Raw genomic sequence first — 24528 nt, 5'->3', positions numbered from 1 at the left:
ATTGAGTAATTGAAGTTCTTAACACCTGAGTATCTTGACTTTGACAGTAATGCAGTAATGCCAAATTTAGATTTATATAATTATATAAGCCATTAGAAAGTATGGATGCTACACAATAAGATGTGAAGCAGTACATTTGCTGACTGAGTGCTGTGTAAATTACCCAGCCCTCCCCACCAAAAAACTCAGAAGCCACAGATTCAAAATGTCTTTTTCTTTTTTTTTTTTTTGTCACTCTGAATGTGTAAAGCTGAGCAGCTGTTGGACCAAAATTTGCAGGCCTGAAATCTCAAGTTTTTTAAAAATGTTGGAAAATTCTCAAATTCTCACCTTTCATTAAAAACATAGCTTCAACAGGGAAAAGCATAGATGTTAATCCCTGTTTATTTGTTTGAGTATAAAGATTTAGTTCTATGTATAGAGGTGAGATTGATTCTCTTCTAGTTCCAGAGCTTCAGTGAGGAGACCAATGAATAAGGGTCAAAACTTTTGACCTCTAGATTTGGAAGATATGAGTTTTATAATGAAAAATTAGATATTGTGAAATGATACCTGAACTTGAAGTTTCTTTCAGATATGCATAAGCAATTTTAGTGGTCTAAAGTGCCCCTTTACTTGTTAGGACTACAAGTAAGATTACAGATTTCATGCTTTACCTATAGACAGATGTTGAGAAATAGCTGAATGGAAGAAGACCTTCAAGTTGCCTTGTATGTTATGTTTGAAATTGGATTGATATCAGATATGTGCAGGCATATGTGTATATAAATGTGTGTGTGCACATATCTGTATCAGTTTCTATATGTGTATATGTATACACACATACATATATATACACACACACATATATATATATATATACACACATATATCTATCTATCTATCTATATATACATATACATATACATATATCATGTTGGATTAATTTCTCATATTTGCTCCATGCAATATAATTTGTCATTCTTCAGTGAATTGTTTTGGCTAATTAGATTATTCTGAATATGTTTAGAATGTAGAAGGTTAGTTAGAAGTTGATCCTTATCAGGTCTGTCAAATTTGCTAGAGCCTGGTTTATGTATCTATTTGGTTTGTACTATTTAAAATTATTCATATAAGATAAGCTTCACTGAAAACTAGTTGCCATGTCTGAAAGATCCAAAGTTATTTTAATTTCAAAATAATAATGGGAAAACCATTTGTGCTATATATAGATAAAAATCTATGAACAGATAGATATAAAGCTCAGTGTATAATCACAGATAGCACAGTATCAGTCATCACAGCTGATGGCTTTTGCAGGGATAGACATGCCATGAATATTAGCTTTCTCACATAAGGCTTGTTCCTTCTAAATGGAGTGGCTCAGGCAAAGAAAGGCTAAAGTATTAAACATGAATGTGGTAAAAGAACTAAGAAGAGAAATCAAATTATTTGCTTTATTGTATTTTTAAAATATGTGCATTCTTTTCTTTTTTGTGTGTGTTAGTGTTTTTCTAAACAACAAAAAATACAAGAATTTGATATCTGATTTTGGATGTAAAGGGTGTTACCTAAACTATTATCTTAGCTGATTCTTTAATATTTTTCTGCAGGTTTTAAGAATGTGTATGTTTCTTTCCCATATTTTCATAAAGAATTAGTTAATTTTGTGATTTTTTTTTCTCTTACATATTAAGGAAGACTTAAGGAAGACTTAAGGAAGTCAAACAGAACTTTTTTTTTCTGTTATAGGTAGATACTACTATTCAATACTGTCTAGAAGGACAATAGCACTCAAAATCAAACTTTCAGCTGTTTCCTTGGTAACAGAGATACAGCTACAAAACTGTTGCACTGAATGGAAGGAAACAGCAAATGTTTCCATTTTTCTACTACTTTTGAGTTTGAATGAAGTAAACTCTAGGAATATCACTACTTCAGAAAGTGCAAGATATGGAACTGGAGACCTGCACTTTAATTCCATTGTGTTTGTTGTGTCACTTTTAGGTTTCTGCACATCTTCTGTGATTGCACAGACAATGTCAGAAAACTTGTGGAATAAATAATTGAGCCTTGAATTTTTTTTTTTGGTTGTTGTTTGGTTTGTTTTTTGTTTGTTTGTTTGTTTGTTTGTTTGTTTGCTTTGAAAAAAAAAAACCTCTTGCATAGTAGAACTGGTCCTTTCCATGAATGAAACAAACAGAAAAGCAAATTTTGTGTTTTCGTGTTCTCTTATTACTTTCTAGGAATTTTTCAGAAAATAACTATTTCTTCTTGTAGGAATTCTAGTTCAAAAATAAAAGAAAAAAGTACTAGAAAACTGAATTAAGTTAGTAAATTATGTACATGTAGGTTACCCTTTCATGTATGCAGCTAATTGTATAGAATTTAGCAGGCCTTTTTGGAAGTAATATAATTGTAGTATATTCCCAGTCTTTCTCAAATTCATTAAGTATAAATTACTTTTCCTCACTATAGAGGTTGACATACTTAATCCCCATTTACCATTTGTGTGTCATTGAGACAACTTTTTTACAACTAATTCTTACTAAATTAGAACATAAATAAAGCATCTGAGTTTTTCTCTCTCTTGCTACTCCAGCCTGGAGGAGGTTTTCTGTAAACAGAGCCTCATCCTTGTAATTTAAACATCAGCTTCACATTTCAAATACACACATCAAATACTGCAGTGAAAGGCAGTCAATGAGTTAAGAGAGCAATTTGTTAATGAAATTGTGCCTTGTGTTCACTAGGAGTCTCTCATTGTTTCCTAGTGATTCCCTTATCTGTCAGTAATATCCATCCATCGTGTTTGTCCTTAAATTCCAAATGTTTCCAAATATACTTTCAATTATTTATAAAATGAAAGGGTTTTAATGTAGTATAGCCATGGAAACCTGGTTTACCACAACTGTAATAAACTATGATTATAAACTGAAGGTTCATCTCTCACTGGCCTAAAGTTCATTGTTAAAGTTCATAGTAATATTTAGAAGGTAGGTGCTAGATCAAAATATAAATAATATGGTAGTTCTAAAAGATTACTTCGCATAATTTGTGAATGAAATTTTTGTACAGGAAGTACCCAAACTTGAGGGACTAGCAATCTCTCAATTTATTTTGTATTAGACAGTATTTATATTTTATATTAAGAAATGATACAAATATTTTTCTCTTCTGGGAAAATGTATAAATAATTTATAAACATGCAATATTTAAGCACTCTTATATGACTATTGTACTAGCTACAGAAGTTTGTGCTGTGCAAGGAGGAGTGTACAAAGAAAGAAATGTCATGGAAAAGATGTTTTCTGAATTCTGCCCTCTCTGAACAGGTGTTGTGACAGAATACATTAGTTCATTTTTCCTTAAGTTTTAGATGTAAAGTTAATGTCTAAAGTACATTAAAATGTCTTTCCTGGACTGAAGTCAAACTTCCTTTACAACTTTTTTCCATAAATTCTATTTTGAGTTAAAAGTAGGAAAGGCAGCTAATTATTGCAATGTTTTTCGTGATCATGTGACACATAAATTTAATTGGTTTTCCTCTAAATTTACATGGCTTGTAAATTCACTCATGGAAATATTTGTGCAATTTGCACAAAAGTTGTCCAGAATTTATAGTTAAATGATCTTCAGTATTCAAATGAACATTAGCATACTGTTGCCTTTGTAGAGGTGAGAACGTCTTTTCAATTCTTGATCAATCATTGAAGTGAGAGGCATGGTTCTGCACTTCAAGGAAAAAACCTGTCAGTGTGAGTTTCTTTTATAAACTCAGACATGAAGAAACTTGTCAATTCTACTGTGACAAATTTCAGTAGATTTAAGAGATATTATTTAAAAACCTAACTTTTTTACTGTTCTGTATCTCTAAAGAATAGCTCTTTGCAGTTTTAAACTTCCAAAATGAGATTGATCATTTACAGGGGCTAAAATCTGAATGAGGTAGCTAGCTCTGAGCAGTACACTGTCAAACAGGATTTGTCTTGTCTTCCCTGCCATCCCAGCCCTGCCACCAGTGTAGGCAAAATAGTGTTAGTCATCACCTGCAGCAGAGTGAAGCCAGACTGTCTTTTCGAGGGCACCACAGCCAGAAAAGTTATCTAGGGGAGACAAAGATGATGCTTTTTGTCTGGCCCAGTCTCCTGGAGCTCACCCAAGTGAATTAGAGTATGTTCAAGTTAAGTGCTCTTTTCCCTCCCCACCACCTGGAGCCTGCATCCATTCAGATGGCAAGGTTTGCTCACTGCAGCTTCAGAATGCCTGAGGAATAAACATGTTTCCCTACTGAGTATTTCTGCATTAGACCCCTGAAAAGCAGCCACGCAGAACTCAACTCTTACAAATTGTATGGCCTCAATCTTCATGCCCCTGGCAGATGAGGACAAATATGCAAATACTATGCATAGCTTAGGCTGTCAGTTAAATACAACTTGGGTTTGTCTATTTCTGTTACTTAAATAGCTACATAACAGTTGGTGGCTTTTAGAAAAGCCAAAACAAAAAAGGCTAGAGTGGTTTTGATTCCAAAACACATTTTTTCTTCCATTATTTAATTTTTATCATAAATCCTTCTCTTCTAGGTATGAGTCTTTCTAGGATAGTAGGATTTAGGAACTTCTCTCTCTGTATTTTGTAATGGCTATGAAGATGTTCACAGTGTCACCATAAAGATGCATATACCATTAAATATGCCAAAATAATGAATTCCAGTCCCATACATGTAAATTAGATGTTTCTTAAAAGATCCATTTGCAAAATAAAACTGCCTTCACAGTTTCCATAAGGTAAATAGTTGTTTCTCATAAACCCTTGTATCTTCAGAACAGTGACTAAAAAGAAGATTGCAAGATAGCTTTCTTTGCTAATAAGTGTATTGCTCTAGTCTTGAATTCACTACTTGAAGTTAAATATTGGCTAACTGCAAATATACTTCTGCAACAAATACATGGTATTATGCTGGTACACATTTACATGTCTCATCTTATAAAAAACCCTTTAAAATCCTGAGATTATCTTAATAAAAAACCCCTAAAACAAACCCTTTTAAACTATTTCTGTATCTAATTTAAAATATGCAGCAACTTACATAAGAGAACACCAGGCATACATTATTTTGTGCTTTGGTTTAAGATAAGTACTGACTGTAATCACTGTATGCAGGACATTTCCATAAAATTTCCCACTTTATAGAAGACTTGATAATGAAAAAATTAAATCAGATCTTTGCAAAGATCCTTTCTCTTCCTTTGGCAATCCCACTTTTTCTTGTTCAAATAAGCTTTCTATGTCCAATAAATGAAAAGGCAGAGATAGCTTATGAGCACTCAAGAGTAATTTCTGCTTTCTGAAGTCAAATGTTATTATGAAATATATAGCATATATTTCTGTATCATATTTGCAGGTGTTTTTGCATACATGACATTTCTACATTTATATGAAAAGTTTTACCAAAGGTAAAACTTTAATAAATCTTCAGATGCACTTTTCCAGAATGATAAATAAAAAAGTACAGGCTTGGAAACTGGTTAAGTTTCCTTAGTTTCTATAAACAGAAAACCTTGTCTAAGAAAGTATCTAAGTCTTGTCTAAGAAAGACTGCAATTTGTTTTTGTCTTAATTTGAAGTCCAGACAAGGAAATACTATGGATCAAACTACTACAGAATTACTTTCTCATCTCTTAAAAGAATCCTGTTTGTTGTGCTATAAGAAGTTAATACTCTCTGCTTTTTCAGTTTTTGGGTTTTTACTTTACCTTTAAACTTTTAATAGGAAATCAAGTTCCAAATAATCTTGTTTTGTGTATTTTCTTTTCAGGGGATAAATGCAAACCTACTGAATACACCGAAGTGAAAAACATGTTACTGGATCTACAAAACCAGAGATACATTGCAGAATCAAAAGATAAATCTGTTGGTGAGAAAATGGTGTTAAAGAAACTTCTTATAGATAAAATGTTCCATTATTTTGATTCAGACAACAATGGACTTGTGGATACTAACGAGTTATCTCAGGTAAGGTTGAGTTTTTGTTTCTATTAGCACAGTGATGTCAGATGTCTCTTTCAGATGTCTCTCTATTCAGATGTCTATTTCAGGATGTGCACACAGGGAATATCATTTCTTGGGATACTTTAGAAAATGTGAATCTCCGAGGTGGAAAACTTCATTTGAGAATTTTTTGAGTGGCTGAATTATTCAGAAATTCTGTAGTGATTCTTTAGAAATTTGAATATAATGCTTTGAAGTATACTGCAGTGTGTTAGAACACTCCAGGCTAATGTGACCATGAGTTATTTTATTATCCACTGCGTGCTATCATCCAGTTCAGCTGTATAGATGTATTGTAGAAGTTGAAAACAATTAAAATAATGAGGTACATCACTTCTGTAATACTAAAGAAGTATTATTGCTTTATCTTACAGCTAGAGAAGTATAGAAGAAATCCTGAAAAGAGAGTTCATGGTAGTCTCTAAATAGGAAATTTTAACTAATTACAGATATAAACCAGTAACTGCTGCTCTGGTAGGCATAGCAGCACTTGCTTTAATCTACCTAAAAGGATTGATTCTATTAAAGAGTGTTGATGGAGCAAATGTACTTTGATTTACTAGAAGTCTGTGTTTGAGAAACCTAATCATGGCTAAAGTGTATTAATGAGTCTAATACTAGGCAGCCAATTAAAATTTTAAGAAAAGTAGGAATTTTTTAGATGTGAGTGTTGATCATTATCCTGTGTTAAGTTGCATAGCAGTGTTAAGAAATAGGCTGGAGTTATCATTTCCATAGAGATAACTTTGAAAATTATAGTCACAATTCCAAGGACCAGAGGGTGATTGCAAATATAGGCATCATGTCAACTACTAATACACTATTTCAAGATATTAATTTAAAAATATTTTTCTGTACTTTTCTAATATTGATTTTTCCTGCTGCTTTTAGATTCTATCAGAACTTCAACTTTTAAGGGACTTTGATGCCTGTATATATCTCACAAATAATAATTTAGATATAAATATACTATATGAATAGATAATATAGATAGGAATCACATATATAGATTTGTAAACTATATTTAATTCTTCTCTGTTCAGTTGCTTCATGTACACTTTTCCTTTTTTGTGTGTGTTAAACATAGTTTTAAAATAATAATTAAAAATCATCTATTATTATGTTGTCAAACTTTCTATATACACTTTTCTCAACATGCTTTCTTTTCTATAAAGAGCAAATAATAATGGCAGCTATTAAGTAGTGCTTTTTCACAAGTATGGAAACAAGTCAGCCTTAAATAGCTAATATTTTGGTTTTGGTTTTGCTAAAATTCATTGCAGAAACATCAAATTACTCAGCCTACAGATTAGTGTAAAGTGAATTAATTGTTGCAAACTGTTGTTCGTTTTGTTATTGTATGGTTTGACAAGAGACACAATTAACCCCGTGAGGGACCCATGCTGGAGCAGTCTGTTCCTGAAGGACTGCACCCTTTGGAAGGGACTGATGCTGGAGCAGTTAATGAGGAACTGCATCCCTTGGGAAGGACTCATGTTGGAGCAGTTCATGGTTGGACTGTCTTCTTTGGGAGGGGAAGATTGAGAGGAGTTCTCCCTCTAAGGGGGAAGGAGTAGAAAAGAGAACCTGTTGGGAGTTTCACAAAATCAATTTCCCACTGTTGGCCAGGTGCATTCCCTCTCCCAGTTTGACCCATTTCTGGTTTTGGAGTGTTTTTGGGATTAGTCTGGAGGCAGAGATCACACTGTCAGGTTCCCTGTCTTATGGCAGTATATACATTCCTAGCCATAATGTCCTCAACCAGGTGTTTATATAGGGCCTCTTCCTATGCTCCTCCCTTACTACAGACCATATCAGATGGCTAGCTATGAATACCTTTCCTTCTGGACTGTAGGCCCACCCTTCTTCATTGGATGTCCCTTCCAGATCTGTGATTAACTTTAGATCCTCCTTTTTATAATTTGGCTTTGTTATAATTTGGCTTACCTTGAAGGGAAATTTTTCCATCTGGAATTAAAGCTCCTTCCATTTTACCTGTCTCCTGGCTGTTTCTTTTGCCTCTGTGTCTGCCAGCTCATTTCCTTTTTCTAATTCTGAATTTGCTTTTTGATGTGCTCTGATGTGCACGATTGCTATTTTCTTTGCCTCTAACAACTTCTGAATTTCTTCTGCATGTCTAATGTTTTTCCCTTGGGAGTTCAATAGTTCCCTTTCTTTCCAGATTGCTCTGTGGGCATGCACAACTCCAAAGAAGAACTTTGAATCCACGTATTATATGAACTCATATAATGTTCATGTTCTTACCTTGGGCCAATTCCAAGGCTCGGGTCAAGGAGATTATTTTCTCCTTCTGTGCAGAGACTGCAGCCTCCATTCTTTGTCCCCCTGCTCTGCTGGAGAGGGAGAATATAGAGAATATTGTTAGTGAAGTTAAGCCCCTTGGAGGAAAGGAGTTTTTAATATTTGGTTTTATTTCTCATTTATCTCAGTCTTGTCTGATTAGTATTGAATTCAGTTAATTTGTCCCCAGGTTAAGTCTGTTTTGCCCATGAGAGTAATTGGTGTGTGATCTTTCCCTCACTTTATGTTGGCCTGTGAAACTTTCATTATCCAGTCAGGGTCAACCATCCACAGGGAGACATTACTATACTCCTGAAAATGTTCTCAGGATTAGGAGAATTTTTCTCAGTTGTGCTCACAGTCAAAATTTTGAAATCTCCAGAGTTGTCATAAATAATTCTTCCTGTCTGCATTTTAAATGTAATCATATTAGGGGATATGAAAAGCAACACTTGCTGTAGAAAACAAGGACTCCTGAAGTGAATTTATGTTCATGTGAATATTGAAGTTCAGTTTATAGTGCATCTTAAATTTTATATCTCGTCAATCTTGCTGTGCAACCAGGCCCTTGGATTGTATTTATTTTCTCATAGGTCATCCTACTTAATGTAAAATTGAAGTGAATCAGTTGGAAATTGGAAATGATGACAGCAACATTCCAATTTTATTGCTGTATTTTGGATCAAAAGTCATAAGGTTATTGAATTTGCATCTTGATACAAGAGAAACAAATATTCCTCTCCCAAAAAAAGCAAAAGTAGCGTTCTTATTAAAAAAAAACTAATTCATGTACTATAAAAGGTTTGGGGGGTTTTTGTTTTGGTTTGGTTTTGTTTGTTTGTTCATTTGGGTTTTTGTTCGTTTGGGTTTTTTGTGGTTTTGTTTTGTTTTTTACATATTTCAAGTATGATAGCAATACATTAAACATTAGCAGATTTTTTTTTTTTGACTGTTTGAACAATTCTAGCATCTGGGTATAATATTTTTCATGGCTTTGTAGTCCAATACAAAATTGCAGCTAAAAAAGAATTTTAACTCCAATACACTCTGTAAATGTAATAGGAAAACAGTGGGGTTACACAGCTCCATGCAGGCTAAATGGACATTTTTTTTCCAATATAAATTCTTCTCTGCCTTGACTGCTTTAATGGCTGAGTCTGATCCATTTAATGTTTTAGTCTCCAAATCTTGTATTGGGAAGTGAGATATGGCTTGATTTTGAAAGGACTTATCAATTTAACCTATTAGACAACTCTATTTTTAGAAGTAGGTACTAACCAGAGAGGGTATCTATCTTTCAAAACTGCAAACTGTGAAATAGGCAGAATTATCATCATCATCATCATCATCATCATCATCATCATCATCATCATCATCATCATCATCATCATCTCTGATCAGTGTATCTGCAAGGTTTGCAGTAAGCTGAGGTGGTTCCTTGAAGGGTTTGGCTTGTTTTTAAAGCCTTTTGGCACATTTTAAATTAATCCAAAATAATGGAAGATAATTGAATCTTCTGGTTAGCCATGAAATGTTCAGTTGTTAACAGGCTAATTTTTTTTTTCTATCGTATCTTATGCAAAACCAAACAGAAATTCAATAAAAATTTGTAAATCAAATACCAGTGTTTCTATCATTGTAGACAGCTTGATTACTGTATGTCATTTTTTGCTGTATAGAAGAGAAAAAAGAGCAGAAGTGTTATGGGTAGGCATGGGAATAAAATGTGTTTTTCCAGTTATGAATGCAGTTATTCTACTATGGTGGAACTACCATTTTGTAAACAGTAAGCCTTTTCTAGTTGCCATCAGTGAAAGATGAATAGGCTCTAAAAATGTTTAATCTTGCTCAGCAATGAAATTCAAGTTCCTTTTTGATGGAAGAAGTGTGTGAAGTGAAATAATCTATACTTGATTGGACTTAGAGATGCTTTTTAAAGTTTATTTCTTACACTATTGAACTATTGAAGCAAAATTTTACAGAAAAGGGAAGTAACATAGCCTGAAGGCAAGTTGAATATAATAACAATAATAGTAATAGTAATAATAATCATAATCATAATCATAACAATAACAATAATAAATTTAAAAAATATTTCCTCTTCCTTTCCCTTCTTTCAATGATCAGTTTTTAGATTCAAAGAAAGAAGTTAGCATTCTTATTTATGAAATAGTATCTGTAATTTCAAATACCTGAATATATTTCTTTTACTTACCAGGTTAACATAGGATAAATGAAAGTACATTACATTTCTATAAAAACTCATTCTTACTTCTGCAGAAACAAAATAAATACCCCAAAGTTATTTTGTTTTTATTTCTGTAATAATGATTATACTTTTGCACCATTATGCTAGATGATACTTTATGGGTCTTGTTTGCAGAGGTTCAACTTCTATAAATCACATCTCTGTCACACTTTGTTACTTAAACTGATCAAAATACTTGGTTGCCCTGGGCATTTGAATTTTTACCTTCATGGCTTCTGATTTTGCATCTAATCAGTGTTTTTATTAAGAGTTATTTGGAGGTCTTAGAACTCAGAGAAGGGAAAATGAGTCTATCTCCTCTTTGTGTTTTTAACCAACTTTGTTTTTTACTACATATAACTAGTGTGTAACTACATGTTACATAGGTGGCAGAAAATTTTGCATGTTGAGTTATATTTCTATTTATTTTTCGCTATTAATTAAGGATATAATATGTATGTTGCATTATCTTTTTTTTAATATCACTTACCTAGGAGAAACAAAATGTGCTATATTCAATTCTAGGTTCAAAATAAAAATAAGAACCCTACATGAAATTTTGAAATTGGGGGAAATTAAGACTATTAGCAATTGTCAAAGGTATCACACTACTATAGACACCAAATAGAGGATTGTGTTGCTGCCCTACAGAACTCAGTGGTAAATTATAAGACTATTGATTTATTTAGATTAATGGACGCTAAAGCAAGGAACAATTTACCAAACTTTATTATCAATTTTATTTCATAATTAATCAATTATTTTAACTTATAAAAAGTTATGCTGCTGTGGAAGATGTGGAACAAGTAATTGAAATCCCCCTTATGCAGTCAGAAGTAATTTGGAGCACAGCTGTCACAATGTCTGGTGTTTGATGTACTTGGTGTTTTATCAAGCACTGAGGGGCACTGTTGTGATAAGGTACTTTCTTTTAGGGAAGATGAGCTCACATTAACTGACTGAACCATATTTGATTTAAAGGAAGGTTTTGTTTGTAGTTGAATTTATGTAGCATTTTCTTTGGGGAGGTAGATAAAGACCATTAATCACAGGCAAGCATAAAAACACTGACCAATAACCCTTCAGGTAAAGGTGGATTAATGAAGGATGGGTTACATTATTTGTGGTCCAGTTTCATAACATCTGCAGATTTTTTATTTTGACTGTCAGAAATCAGATTAAAAGGAATGAAGCAATCTATTCTGATGTGCAGTTTGTCATTTTTAATCAGATTAACTTTCCCAATCTTCCAAAATTTGGAGTTGCACTGACTAAATTTCTGAGAGGCTCTGCACCGAGGTAACAGTATGGAATTTATGGGAAATAGATAATTGTGTGCTGCATCTTTTAGAAATTTAACTTTTTCAAGAAAATGCAAATCCTTCCTCCATGTTTCAAAGAGTATTAAATTCTGATGGATAGATTTCATTTTTTTGGAAAAGACATATTTAATTTGAAAATGTAGGTAAGTTTCTAAGTTTTCATTATTTATGGGGTTTCACAATGAACCATTAGCAGTTTTTCTGCATATTTTGCCTTTTGCCAGTTTATAATGTTGAAAGTAAATGCTTCATTGTCTTTATGCAAATTCAAACTAAAAATTGTGGGCATAAATATTTGAGAACCATCTCTGGTATTAATTTTTGATTTACAAGTTGGAAATAAAATAATCTATGTTTGACTTTTATGGAACAATCATAAAATTGTGCACACAATCTTAATCAGGTTTTAACATTTATAGTAAGTATTTTGTTTCTAGATTGTGACTTGATAAAAATTTTGCCAGTTTTTCTTCTGCCTCCCTAACAAATCACCATTTAGTTTAAACAAGGAGCAAACAGTCTGGGTTTAAAGAATTGGCTTGAGAAACAGTTTCCTTGCATTTTACTCTTCTCCATGGACAGAAATTAATAGAATAATAGAATTTAAAATTTAAGGTGCATTGTTGGATCATCTGTGAAACACAAGTGTGATTACATGATGGTGTAGAGTCTCATATGGCTTGTAACTTCATATCACAGTTGATCTGCACTTCAATTTTCTGCAGAAACAGATAATTTTTCAAAATCCAAACCCCCACACCCTGAGTTGTACCTTATTCTGAGTTGTATCTCATGTGATTGAATATTAGTCTCTGTCCCCTTCAAAAGGAAAGGCCAACCAACAACCCAACAGTTCCATGAAGATTATTTTTTCTTCTGATCACAGAGCTGATCTGATCCACCGATCCCATTGGAAAATTGGGAGGTGGCTAGATGCTGCACAACAGAATTCAGATTGGAATGGCTCTTATAGCAGAAAATCACAGACAAATAAGATTAATCATCATATGAAATCACTTCTGTATTTTCTAAAATCTACCCTCACAGACTCACAGTTTGGAGGGTTTATCAACAGTGAGTGTATTTTCCAAAGAATTTCAAAGTATATCACCAGCATAAAACGTCTGTACAAAACCAAACATTGAATCTTTTATCTGTAATCAAAATGATAGGTTTACTATAGACAAAAATTAAATAATTTCCAGGATGATAAAATGTACCTGTCTGTAGTATCATTATTTGAAGTAGCAGAATCATTCTATCCAATTTTTTTTAAAATTATTATTCTTCCTTTTAAAAATATGTTGCTTTTCATTTGTAATTGGTCAGTTTGAACAGATAATAGATTTTAGTTGAAAGAATGAAAGCTGAGAACACTAATTTTAAATTTAAAATGTGGTGCTATAAAGCCAGGTGCTTTGGGGACTAAAAAAAGTTTTCTTCAACCTTAGGTGTAAAGTTTCATCCTTATTTGTACAATTGAAGGTAGTGAAAGCAAGCATTTAAAACAATGAAACAATGAGAGGAACAATGATTCCCATACTAAATGTTCCTGGCCTTGAAATTTCAGTTGCTAGAGGTTCCAATACACACAATTACATATTTAGTATTTCTTGTATAACTGTAATGGGTTTAGAGTTACTAATTTTTCCCAGACTACATTTTTGTCCTTTATGTACCGGCTGCAAGATCTACACAATTTCATATTTTCTTAATTCACTTTAATGTGAACTCAATAAAAAGGCTTTTAAAGGATGGGAAGTAGTTAGCAGTAATATTCAGGTAGCATAGTATGTATTTTTAATTGATAATAGCAAAAGGCGGTTTTGCAGCGATTTTTCTTATCTTTGTAAATGGTTTTCATACTCTCTAATGTACTAACAAGGTGATTATCCTTTATAATGTTTTTATAATATTATGTAGGAGATGACTTCTGGTAGCATAAAATGTTTGTGTCTTTTCTTTTCCTCTAGTGCTCCTGTTATTTCCTATTATTCTTTTAGGTACTTTGTGTTTACATGAATAGTAACTGAATTAATTCCTTTGCAGAGCAACTGAAACACAAAAGCCCCTGTATCCCTTGTTTTTCAGAAGATATTCTCTGTTGATACAAATATAGTAATGGTTTTGCAATTATCATAGGAGACTGATAAAGGGTTGGAAGAGTAATTATTTAACTAGCAATTAACTATAGTTATATTTTTTCTGTGCCTAATATAAAACTGTAAACTGTGCAGTATTACAATGAAAAGTTGCTTAGTTTTGGCTCTTTCAGTTATGTGGTAGTACTTCTAGTACATGCCCCATGTAATATGAAAATTCTAAATTTCTCTCAGCATCTTAAAAATTCCTCAGCTGGAATCTAAGTAGATGTCTACGACATACAGAGACCTAAAACAAAATCGTGCATATATTACAGGACATTTATCTGGGATAAGTTCATCGGAGTGAAAAATCTAACATCTATTAATTTTGACCTATTTACAAATTGTGTGTGTCCCCACTGAGAAACAGGAGTCTTTTCAGGTCAGCTACTTATATAACAGGTTTTGATAAGGTAATAGTCTTGTCAAAAGCCTGTAAGAACTTGATACAATTAGTAGGGTAGTAAGAGTTTATATTAGCTATATTTCAAAGTATCTGCATTTGGTTTATGTGGTTAAAAATTAGAGGAAAAAGACATTATCCCATTTGTACTTGGGAAATTAATATTTTAGGTATATTTTATTGTTTCTTAATCACCATTCCTGTACATATAAAGTAAAACCAGCTCTAAAATTCCCAGTTTCTTTATAGTGCTTTAGTCTATCTTCATTTTATAAAAAATATATATATGCAAAATGTATATTCAAAAAAAGTTTTATGTAATTTCAGGGAGTTTGTCCTAAAGGTGTTAACTTCTAAAAGTGTAATAAATAATGACAAAGTAACTGGAAATCCCTGACTTTACACAGTTGCAGTACATTGCCCCACAGCAGCCTTAAAATTATCTATTAAATGATTATTAGAAACAATTAATTATACCAGAGAACTCTAAGAGCTCAAATGTAATTTCATGGTTATAATTTTCTTGTCAGGTAATAAAACGGGATGAGCTTGGCAAGGAACCATCTGACTGCTCTGTGTTCGATTTGCTGAAATATGATGATTATAATGGTGACAAGCACCTAGCTCTAGAAGAATTCTATAGAGCTTTTCGTAAGTACCAAGACTAGATTGTTCCCTGAGTCTATTTTCTCCTTCTTGCTTTGTTTTTCTAAATGGTAATTTTTTGATTTTTGAAGCCTGAAACATATGGATGCTGTATGTAAATTAGTGCAATTTAATAGTCATGAAACAGCAGAAAGCCTTTTAGCAGAAATAAATGATACCCAGTGGCTTCTAGATTTATGAATAATTTTGGTAATGGAGAATTCATGGATAATCTTTCTTGATGCCAATATGCATTGATAAGTTGGTGTTGTGTGCAAGTGGCAAGTAATGTGGTCAAGACACAATCAATGGAACTGAAATACCTCCCCACACCCTTTGTTTATGTGTGCTGATAAGAGCATTTAGGACAAACCCAGCAACAAATGTGCCACTTCTATTAGGTACCTTATGGTTTCACAGGACTTGTGGTGTAGGTTTACAAGGTATTTGCTTTCTGGATGCCAAAGGGGTCTTAGAACAAATGTATATAGTACAAACAAACATCTTTACCAAACCACTGGGTTAGCAGACAAAAGACAGATGTTAAGAGCTTTTATACAGTATGTTAAGGGTAATATCCATATATTTTGTTATATCCAGATAAAAACTGATGATTATTCACTCTTATTTAGCTCAAATTTAAGATTCAGTCTTGAAATCTGACTTTGGTTTAAAAGTTGTTGCTCCAAACTCAGTAACATGAATGCACAGAAGATCAAGTTTGTCCTAAATTGTTTTTATAATTACTTATTATACATTGACTAGTCCATTAATATATCTTCATTTTGAGTAACTACAGTCTGTTGCTTTACGTCTTCTTGTAGTTTATCTTTGGGCAGATGAGCACTCAGCCACTTTTGGTGATATCAAATGAAAAAGGGATAAAAAAATGCTTAACATTTAAAACTCTGAAGTAGTGAACTGACATTAGAAAAAAAAATAGCTGGATGGAAAGCAAGAAGAATAAACATGAAATGAATAATCAAGAAAGACTGCCTGAAAGTATCTTAGTTTTGACCATTGAATTAGATTTTTATTTCTCTGAGAGTCTTTCAGAAAGTGTGATTTTGTGATACAGCTTAGCTGAACAAATTACTGCTCCTAAAAATAACTTGATCCTCCTTCCTGAGGTTATCTAACTGCCTTTCTTGCAGTGTCCTAACAGTCACAGTCTCTCCTCTGAGTCACTTACTAAGTCAGCAGAAAAATATTCACCCTCCACATCCCACCCCAATCCTGTTGTGTGACCTGAATTGATTAAGTGAAGAGTCAGACCATAACTCACGCAAAAGAAGTGTGAGCACAGCCAAGAAATAAGGTGGAGGAAGAAAATGGGAGATATTAGGACACTGTGATGGTGAGATAAATTAATTCATCTGCATTAGCAAAACACTAAATACCTTAATTTCTTTTTTAAAGGTTGCGATACAAGTTTGGCTTGCAAAAATATAGAGATTTATATAGCATCTATAGAAACACACTTATTAGCTATGATTATATGGCTAGGTGTTGTACTTCTAGGTTGTGATTAAGTGCATAGATGTAGAAATTGATATAGAAGCCTTTATCATATACAGCAATTGAAGAAGGTTAAAGAGACGTTTAAAGCATTAGCATGATTTTTGCAAACATTGTATTAATGGAAGCACAACATTGTTCTTCCAAATAAGACTTTGATGTGTCTCTGAGGGACTATTTTGTATAGTTGTAAAACTCCAGACATAAAAATAGCTTTTCATTATATATTTTAATGGACTTTTGAATAATGAAAATAATTTCCATATGGTACGTTAAGCATTGCCTTAATATGAATGTTAATGAAAACATTAGATTATGTAAAATTAGGAATCATTTAGATTTCTTTGTTGCATTAGAGTGGTGGAGTCTATCCTGGAAGATGATTTCTAGAGTAAGACTCATTCTTCTATGTCATTACCAAAACTTAGATGTATTCATTACATATTGGAAAAAAAAACCCAAACAACTAAAACCAGCTACTACTTCACTATAATGTGTGTGCCCAGAAAGCCAAAGAAATATGACATAATATTAGGCTCTGTAATGAAGATAAAATAAATACTCTTGAAGTAAATTTGAGGATTAACTGTAGTTCCATTTCATTTTATCTCAAGAGAGTTTGAATTCAGTCAGTTTGACCTATCTCACCATCACTAAGAAAAGTTATATAATGCTATAGAAGTATAGTAAGCTAAGCAAAAGCAAAACAAACTGAATGTTGAAGATGACAGAAAGCTGAAACCAAGCTCTGCACACAAGCCATGCAAGCCCAAGGGAAAGCAAATGTGACAGCCACTGAGGCCTGTGCTGTTTGCCTATAGCAAAGATTGTGAGATGCTGCTAGTAATGCCAAGTCTGGATTTACCAGGATACAGAGAATTAATATAGACATGGAACAAGATCCATGCATGGAAATGTGTACAAGAAGCACTAACAACACATCTTCCACACACTATTCCACAAAAAATATCACTTCAATTAAGCACCCACCTACAAAATAGTTAAACATTTTAAATTTCTTCAGTAAAGTGGCATAGAAAGGTTACAAAGATTTATTCCAAGTAGAAATAAACCTGGGTTTTTTTCCAGGGTTTTGTTTAATTACTTAATATTTTCAAGTTTACATTCTATTTTATTATACCATAATGATTTATTCTTTTTCTTATTATGTTACATTGTAATTATATGTTGTAACTTTAAAATTATTGGAAAAGAGAAAGTTTTACAGGCTCGGACACTTTCAAATGTCTAGAATAAATAGAAAGCAAAACAAGAAAAGGTTTTTTCCAAATTATTTTCATAACTATCTAATGAATAAAAGATTATAACTGTGTTATGGTATTTTCAAGGGATTGTCCTCTAAAATTACAGCCTTATTTGGAGACATTTAAAAGACTTAGCAATAATGAAAAAGTGCTCCTAGAATTTTTGACCTCTTGCACGATCCCGTCAATTGAACTTGACAATGTGTTTTTCATGTTTTTTTTCATCCCTTTATATCTACCATATTAATGTACACATGGAACCTAATCTCAGTTTAATACCTGCTATTCCCACTGGAATTGCCTCTATCCCTAATTGTAGTGAAGGGGTGGATTTGAGAAATGTCAAGTTCTCATCAAAGTTTGTGCAACTGCTAGAATATGTGTTACTGACTTTTATTCACTCAAAATGGAAGGGAAGAAAATTTGGCTTTGCGATGATGGAGGAATTGATCCTATTCAGAGCTTCCACACAGAATTCAAAGGAGTTTTTTTGGGTTTTTTGTTTGTTTGTTTGTTTGTTTGTTTTATTTGTGTGACAGAAATTGGAGTCATATGAACACAGAAGTGCTATGCAAGGTGGTAGATGTTGGGCAGGGTGTTAGGGGTCACAGCACCACAGTTTTTATGCATGCAAATACCACAAGGGTTCTTTTCAAGCCAATTTGTACCTAGCACTGCTAAAATAGAAAATGTACAATAGGTAATAAAATATCCTTTAAGACATATTTGGATTTGATGAACATTGAAGATGTCTCATTTTCCAAAGGTAATTGTCCATAAGCATTCTTTATTAAGTGTAGAGGAACTTTTGAAAAAATAATGAGAAGGCTGGAGAAGGTGTGAGAGAAAGCATAAGGGAAATTTGTGTCTCAGCCTTGGCCTAAAAAGGGGATAGTGACAGAAAAAAGTACTACTAGTGTGCACTTTTCCAGCTGTAAATTCAAATTTTATTTAAAAATACTTAGGTAAGATTTTGAACACAGATAGGATTAAAAATAATCTCTATGGTGTTGAGCAAATGACTCCATTAAAGAGTTTCTTTTTAAAGAATTAGGCAATTGCATTTTATTTAAATATAAATTCCTTTATTTAGAATTAATTATCAGTCTTGTTTCATTAGCATTTGCAGGTAGAATTTTTTTTCACTAGCATACTTAATTAAAATTTTTCCTCACAAAAACCAGCAATTCTATTTTTAGCTTTAGCAGTAGAGAAGGAACCACCTTAAAGATGAAGCACAGCTATTTTAAAGATATTAATATGCACATAATTTTGTATCTATATGTACATACACATACATGCTTGCTTGTATTCTGTGATTTACTTTCAACAGTCTCATTTTATCTGACAAAATGGATGCACATTAGACTGGACAGCTAAATGTAAATAACTATGTGCAATGGAATAAAAAAAAAATCTCTTTCCTCCTTCAGAAGGTCAGACACTGAGGCAGTGAAAAGAAAATGTGTGAGAAGGTGCTCTCAGCCTTGAGCATTTCTGCCAAACTTCACAGAATGTTGCAAGCAGATGAAGATGCTTACTGGCTTTTGTAAAGTTTTACCTGTTAGCAAGACCACTATGGTTTTCTGGGTATAGGCTGTTTTCACTCATATCATGAGGGATAATTTTTAGTGCTGTAGCATCTATCTCCTAATTATTTGTCTGCTATATTCCAGAACAGTTTAATTAGATCAATAGTGTGTGCAGAGAAGAGCCTGAGAAATTACTTCCTTTAACACAAATAGATAAAGCAGAAAGTTTAGCTTTAGCTAGATTTTTGGACCTTGGGACTGAATGAATCAGCTCTTCAGTCCTCCACTGCTTTGGTTATGTCATGTAAAATTATATCCTAAAAGTGATCCAGTTCCATCTTAGTGTTTTGGTTTTGCTTTTCTGCATTCCTTCCTCCCACAGTCCCAAGCTAAAGGATTTTTTACCAGCAAACATTTTTTTTAGATGGAGAAGGATATATTTAACTTCTTCTGAAAGAGCAGGCAAAATCCTACGATGAAGGCGCCAAACAAAAGCTAAAAAGGGTGAAGAATATAGTTATAAAGTAAATCTCAACCAGTGTGCTTCCTTTATTTTTCAAAGGTTTTCTTTCTTTGGTTCGTGTCTCCTGTGGTATCATGATAATTTTGTGTTCACTGTAAATGTTGTTTCCTTTTGTTTTTCTTCCAGTGTTCTTTTCTAAAATAAGTAATCTTACTTGTTTTCCTCCCATATCAAATAAAATTTCAAAGCAGTTACTTCAAGTGGCCTTCATGGTGGGTTGTAATATCTCAAGGCATAGCGCAAGCAAATAAATAGTAATAAATTATTCTGTTTGATCACTCAGCAGATGTGTATGTAGCCACTTCTTTTGTAATTTCAGTAGAAGGAATGGTGCTAACTAACTAATAATATTTATGAATATAACTGAATGCAATTAATATTATCCCTAAATCTATTGCACATAATTGAACTAACTGCTCTATGTAACAATTGACATCCTACATAAAATGAAGAAAAAATAATAGCAATGTCTCTCAGAATTGATTTGTTAGTGTAAAACTATTCTTGATGTCTTATGCTCAAAAAAAGGGGCCACAGAAGGGCTGTGGGCACTGAGGACTTGACTGTAAAAATTACCCCATGACATACAAGAAAATTTGAGAATTATCTAGGCAAAACAAAATCTAACCTAATCAGTCATTCTTCTATTAATGATGCTTTGTAGTTTTGCTAGAACTACCTGAGCTTTCAGGCATCACTTGGCACTGTTAACGATATCTAATCTGTTGTGCAGCTGTTATTCAGGATCTTGTATGTTCCTACTGTACATACTTATGCTGTATATATATAAAAGTACTCTCAGTTTTGAAATGGCATTCAGGTCACAGATATCAAATTTGGGTTTCAAGCACTCCTTGTTGCTGAAGTATTTGTTTGAAGTGATTTATATACCACTAGTAATAGCAGATATTACGGAAGTTTTTGATCTGGTCCAAAATTACAGAATTTGCTTTGGGCTCATCTTTTAGGAGAAAGTTTGAGGTCAGTAACTAATATGATCGTCAAAATCAGTGCTTTGTTGTGTCTTGAATCATGTGGAAAGGAAGCAGACAGAAGTTCCTATAAATACAGTGGTCATTATAATCACATATGCATATCTATTGCATTCTCTCAGTCTTGAAAAAGTATTCTAAAATAGTATTACTTTCAATATAATACATCTACTTCCATTTTAAGTTGTCAAATGCAATAATTATAGATGCATGTTCAGAAACTCTTTTTTGAAATGTGAATCTTTTGTTTCTGAAACAAAATAGAACAGAATTAAAAAACAAACTCTTTAGGTTTGAAAGGCAGGTATTTACTAAGAAAGAAGAGCTTTCTTTTGAGAGGGAGAGTGCAGATCTTTCCTTCCCTCCCTCCCTCCAAATTATTATAATTTTGGAATCAGGGGCTCTTAGGCAAAGATATGGGAATAAGAATAACAGTTCTTTATTAATATATTTCATAAGACAAACAGAAACAACAACAGCTATGAAAATTAGCAACAAACAGACCAGTAACTCAGTTCCAGTCCTTTTTTGGCTGCAGACGTCTTCTCCCTGCACTCAGTTGCAGGTGGTGGGGCCGGGCAGGTCCTGCACAGAGGGCTGGGGTGATGGTGGCAGCATCCCAGGTGTGAGAGGGATGGAGGCGGTCAGTCACGGCTCTCGGCTGGGTATTGGAGGTGGCAGGCTGGGGCGGGGAAGGCAGCAGTGTCTGGCAGTACAGAACGTGGCTCCCGGCGTTGGGATGGCAGGGGGTGGCAGGTAGCAGCACTGGATGTTTTCTTCCAACTCTACTAGTGAGAGAGAGAGAGAACGAGAATACAGCTGCTCCCACCTCCTTTTCTCCCCGGGTTTGGCAGTGTTCTCCCTTCCCGTGCTTTGTCACTAGCTATCCGTGCTAGGGTGTAGCCAACAAGTTTTCTTAGCATCACAATGGGAAAAATTCCACAGAGAGAAAAGGGAAAAACCACCCCCCAACACAAACAATCAACCCTACAACAACGTCTAAATTTTAAATGGCCTATGCTGAATTACTCAATGAAGCAAACGAGACTTCCCACTGGATTCCTTAAGTTATCTTGAAGTCTGCAAAGGCTACCTCAAAAAACCTTACATCATTTACATTTCAAATTAATTCAATATCAAGTCCCAAATATTGTATTTAGTGTGTAATCTGAGTCAGAGCTTTATGACTGTGATGAGTCTTCAATAGTAAAACATGTTAACAGACACTAGAGGAAACATTTTCTGAGGGAGGAAGAGATATTATTCTGTCTCCTGCTACTATTAATTCCTTTTCAGCAACAACTTGAGTGTATTAGATGGTTCCAGTGGGTGTTATATTTCACCACTAGCCTCTGAAAACACCAGTTAACATCATACTGAGCAGGAGCTATTGGACTTCATGGTGATTTTTTTTTTGCTCAACTTGATCTATCCCTCAAATTCTTACCTGTGCTGTATGTATTTTCAGTCTAGAGAATCTCAGCTGGAAGAAAATGCACCCTCTTCAATAGGATGGACAGAACTTTAAACTGGTCATCAGAAACAAGGAAATATCTAAGGCTTTAAAATATTGTTTCACAGATTGAAATAGTGTGCCTTAATTGTCTCCCATGCCACTAAGTCAATTCATTTTGATACCAAATGATTTTTCTTCACGTTTTGGGGGAATCAAGTAACAAATTTATGACCACCATAGGTTTGCATGAGTAAATTAAAAAAAAAAATAAAAATTCACAAGCTCTTTGGGCATCATACTAAAGAAATTTTGTTTATGAACCTTGAGCTCTGCTGAGCTCTAATCCTATCAGTGCATTTACCTGGGAGCTTTTGCCTGCTTTGGTGATATAAGTTACTAGAGATAGCACTGTGAAATACAGGATTGCAGAGGATGAGGACTGGAACAAAACACCTTAGTTATAGTAGCTTTGCTTCAGACAAAGGATTGGTAGAGATTGACTTGCATGGCATTTGTTACCGGCTCAAAAATGCTGGAGAGTAAGTCTTTAATGTATTTCAGTGAGCTTATTCTGGAGAATGTCACAGAATGGTGAGGAAAAAGTAAACACCAAACAATTACACATATTTGACTACAGTTAGGAAAGCACCTCAGTAATCGATCTATTGCTTATTTCTCAGCAATCAGTTATTTGTGGTCAGTTATAGTATTGTTGCTAATATTTTTGTTACATTGTGAATTGTTAGAATATTTTCATTTCTGCATAACAGTGTACCTGTAAGATTAGGCTATGGTTGATGTTCCAATGTCCACAAAAGCCTTTACATAGATGGTTTAAGAAAATTTCAAGGAAAATTTAAAATTATAATTAATTTTCTTTATCGACTATTTTAAAGGAAGCTCTCTTTCTTCTTAAAGGGGGTGAGGTGGAGAATGATTTAAAAAATCATTAGAAGAATGTAGAAGGTTTTTTGTGATCTTTTCTCACTAGACCTTTGAGAAAAGCACATTACATTACACCATTCAGTTTTTTGTTGAATGCCCTCAAATATCCATTAAATACCTGTCTTCAGTTGCAAAAGAGGATGTGACCAAAAGTATGTATTCTATCACCATCTGTTGAAACCAGGTGGGACAGTGATCATTATCTCCCTGGGAGATATTATCTGCTAATGGTCCGTCTATTAAAACCAAGTGGGACAGTCATTTTTATCTTTTCCACAACACATCCTTCCTTCAGGAAGATATTGTCTGCTAATGGGCCATTAAATCCCATCTGATAAAATTACATCATCCCATTGGGAAATGCTCCAGCCAGAGGGAGGAGCCAAACCTTTCCTACCTACATAAAACCTGAGATTTTGAACACCAAGGCAGCCTTCTTTCCACTGGATTCCAGAGGAAAACTGCACCTTTCTACAAGACCGCTGCTTCAGCTGAACCACATCTGCCACTGCAGGAGGACTGTAGCCACCATTTAATGGGACGCTACCAACACCCTGATTGACTAACAGGGTGTCAGGTTGTATTCTGACTCTGTCAGTGTTTTAGGTTTGTTCTTTGTAATACTGTATTTCTATTTTAATTTTCCTAGGAAAGAACGCTTATTCCTATTTCCCATGTCTTTGCCTGAGAGCCCCTTATTTTCAAAATTGTAATAATTTAGAGGGAGGGGGTTTACATTCTCCATTTCAAAGAAAGGCTTCTGCTTTTCTTAGCAGACACCTGTCCTCCAAACCAAAACAATACCGTAAGGAGAAATTGGCTCAAAAATATCTGCATTACAAAGAAATATAGTGGAGAAGAAACCCTTCTAGTTCCCTTCATTGTTCATGTGGATTAGGTTCCAGTAAAGTTTTCTTATTTCGGGACATTTCATTCTTAATTTAATTTATCGAAATAATAAAACAGTTCAAAGTTTTACTGTAGAATTTCTCCATAGATTTTAAATTTGATATATTTTTTTTCTCTTTAATGTAGTAATTCCATAATGTGAAGAGTTTTTTATGTTTTATGTTTTTGCAGTTTACAACTATCCTAGTACATGTGTATTTTTTGGCTAACTGTGAAAAAAATATCTCATTGAATACGTCAAAGAAAACTTGAATAAAATAATTTCAGTGTTAAAATTGTCAACTTATTGCAT

At 33.6% G+C, this 24528-nt stretch overlaps 1 protein-coding gene across 2 annotated transcripts in view; it reads left to right on the top strand.

Annotated features, from left to right (window-relative positions):
- The window catches only part of FSTL5 (follistatin like 5), a 278893-nt gene that overhangs the window by 140350 nt on the left and 114015 nt on the right, over window positions 1-24528 (top strand). For both annotated transcript variants that reach the window (XM_056490570.1, XM_056490569.1), the window contains exons 5-6: window positions 5801-5997; window positions 14982-15102. In XM_056490570.1, the coding sequence (XP_056346545.1) occupies window positions 5801-5997; window positions 14982-15102 (318 nt within the window). The remainder of the gene's footprint in view (window positions 1-5800; window positions 5998-14981; window positions 15103-24528) is intronic.

The sequence above is a fragment of the Oenanthe melanoleuca genome, chromosome 4 (genome assembly GCF_029582105.1).
Source record: "Oenanthe melanoleuca isolate GR-GAL-2019-014 chromosome 4, OMel1.0, whole genome shotgun sequence".
NCBI lineage: Eukaryota > Metazoa > Chordata > Aves > Passeriformes > Muscicapidae > Oenanthe > Oenanthe melanoleuca.
This window is presented reverse-complemented; position numbering and strand designations above follow the sequence as displayed.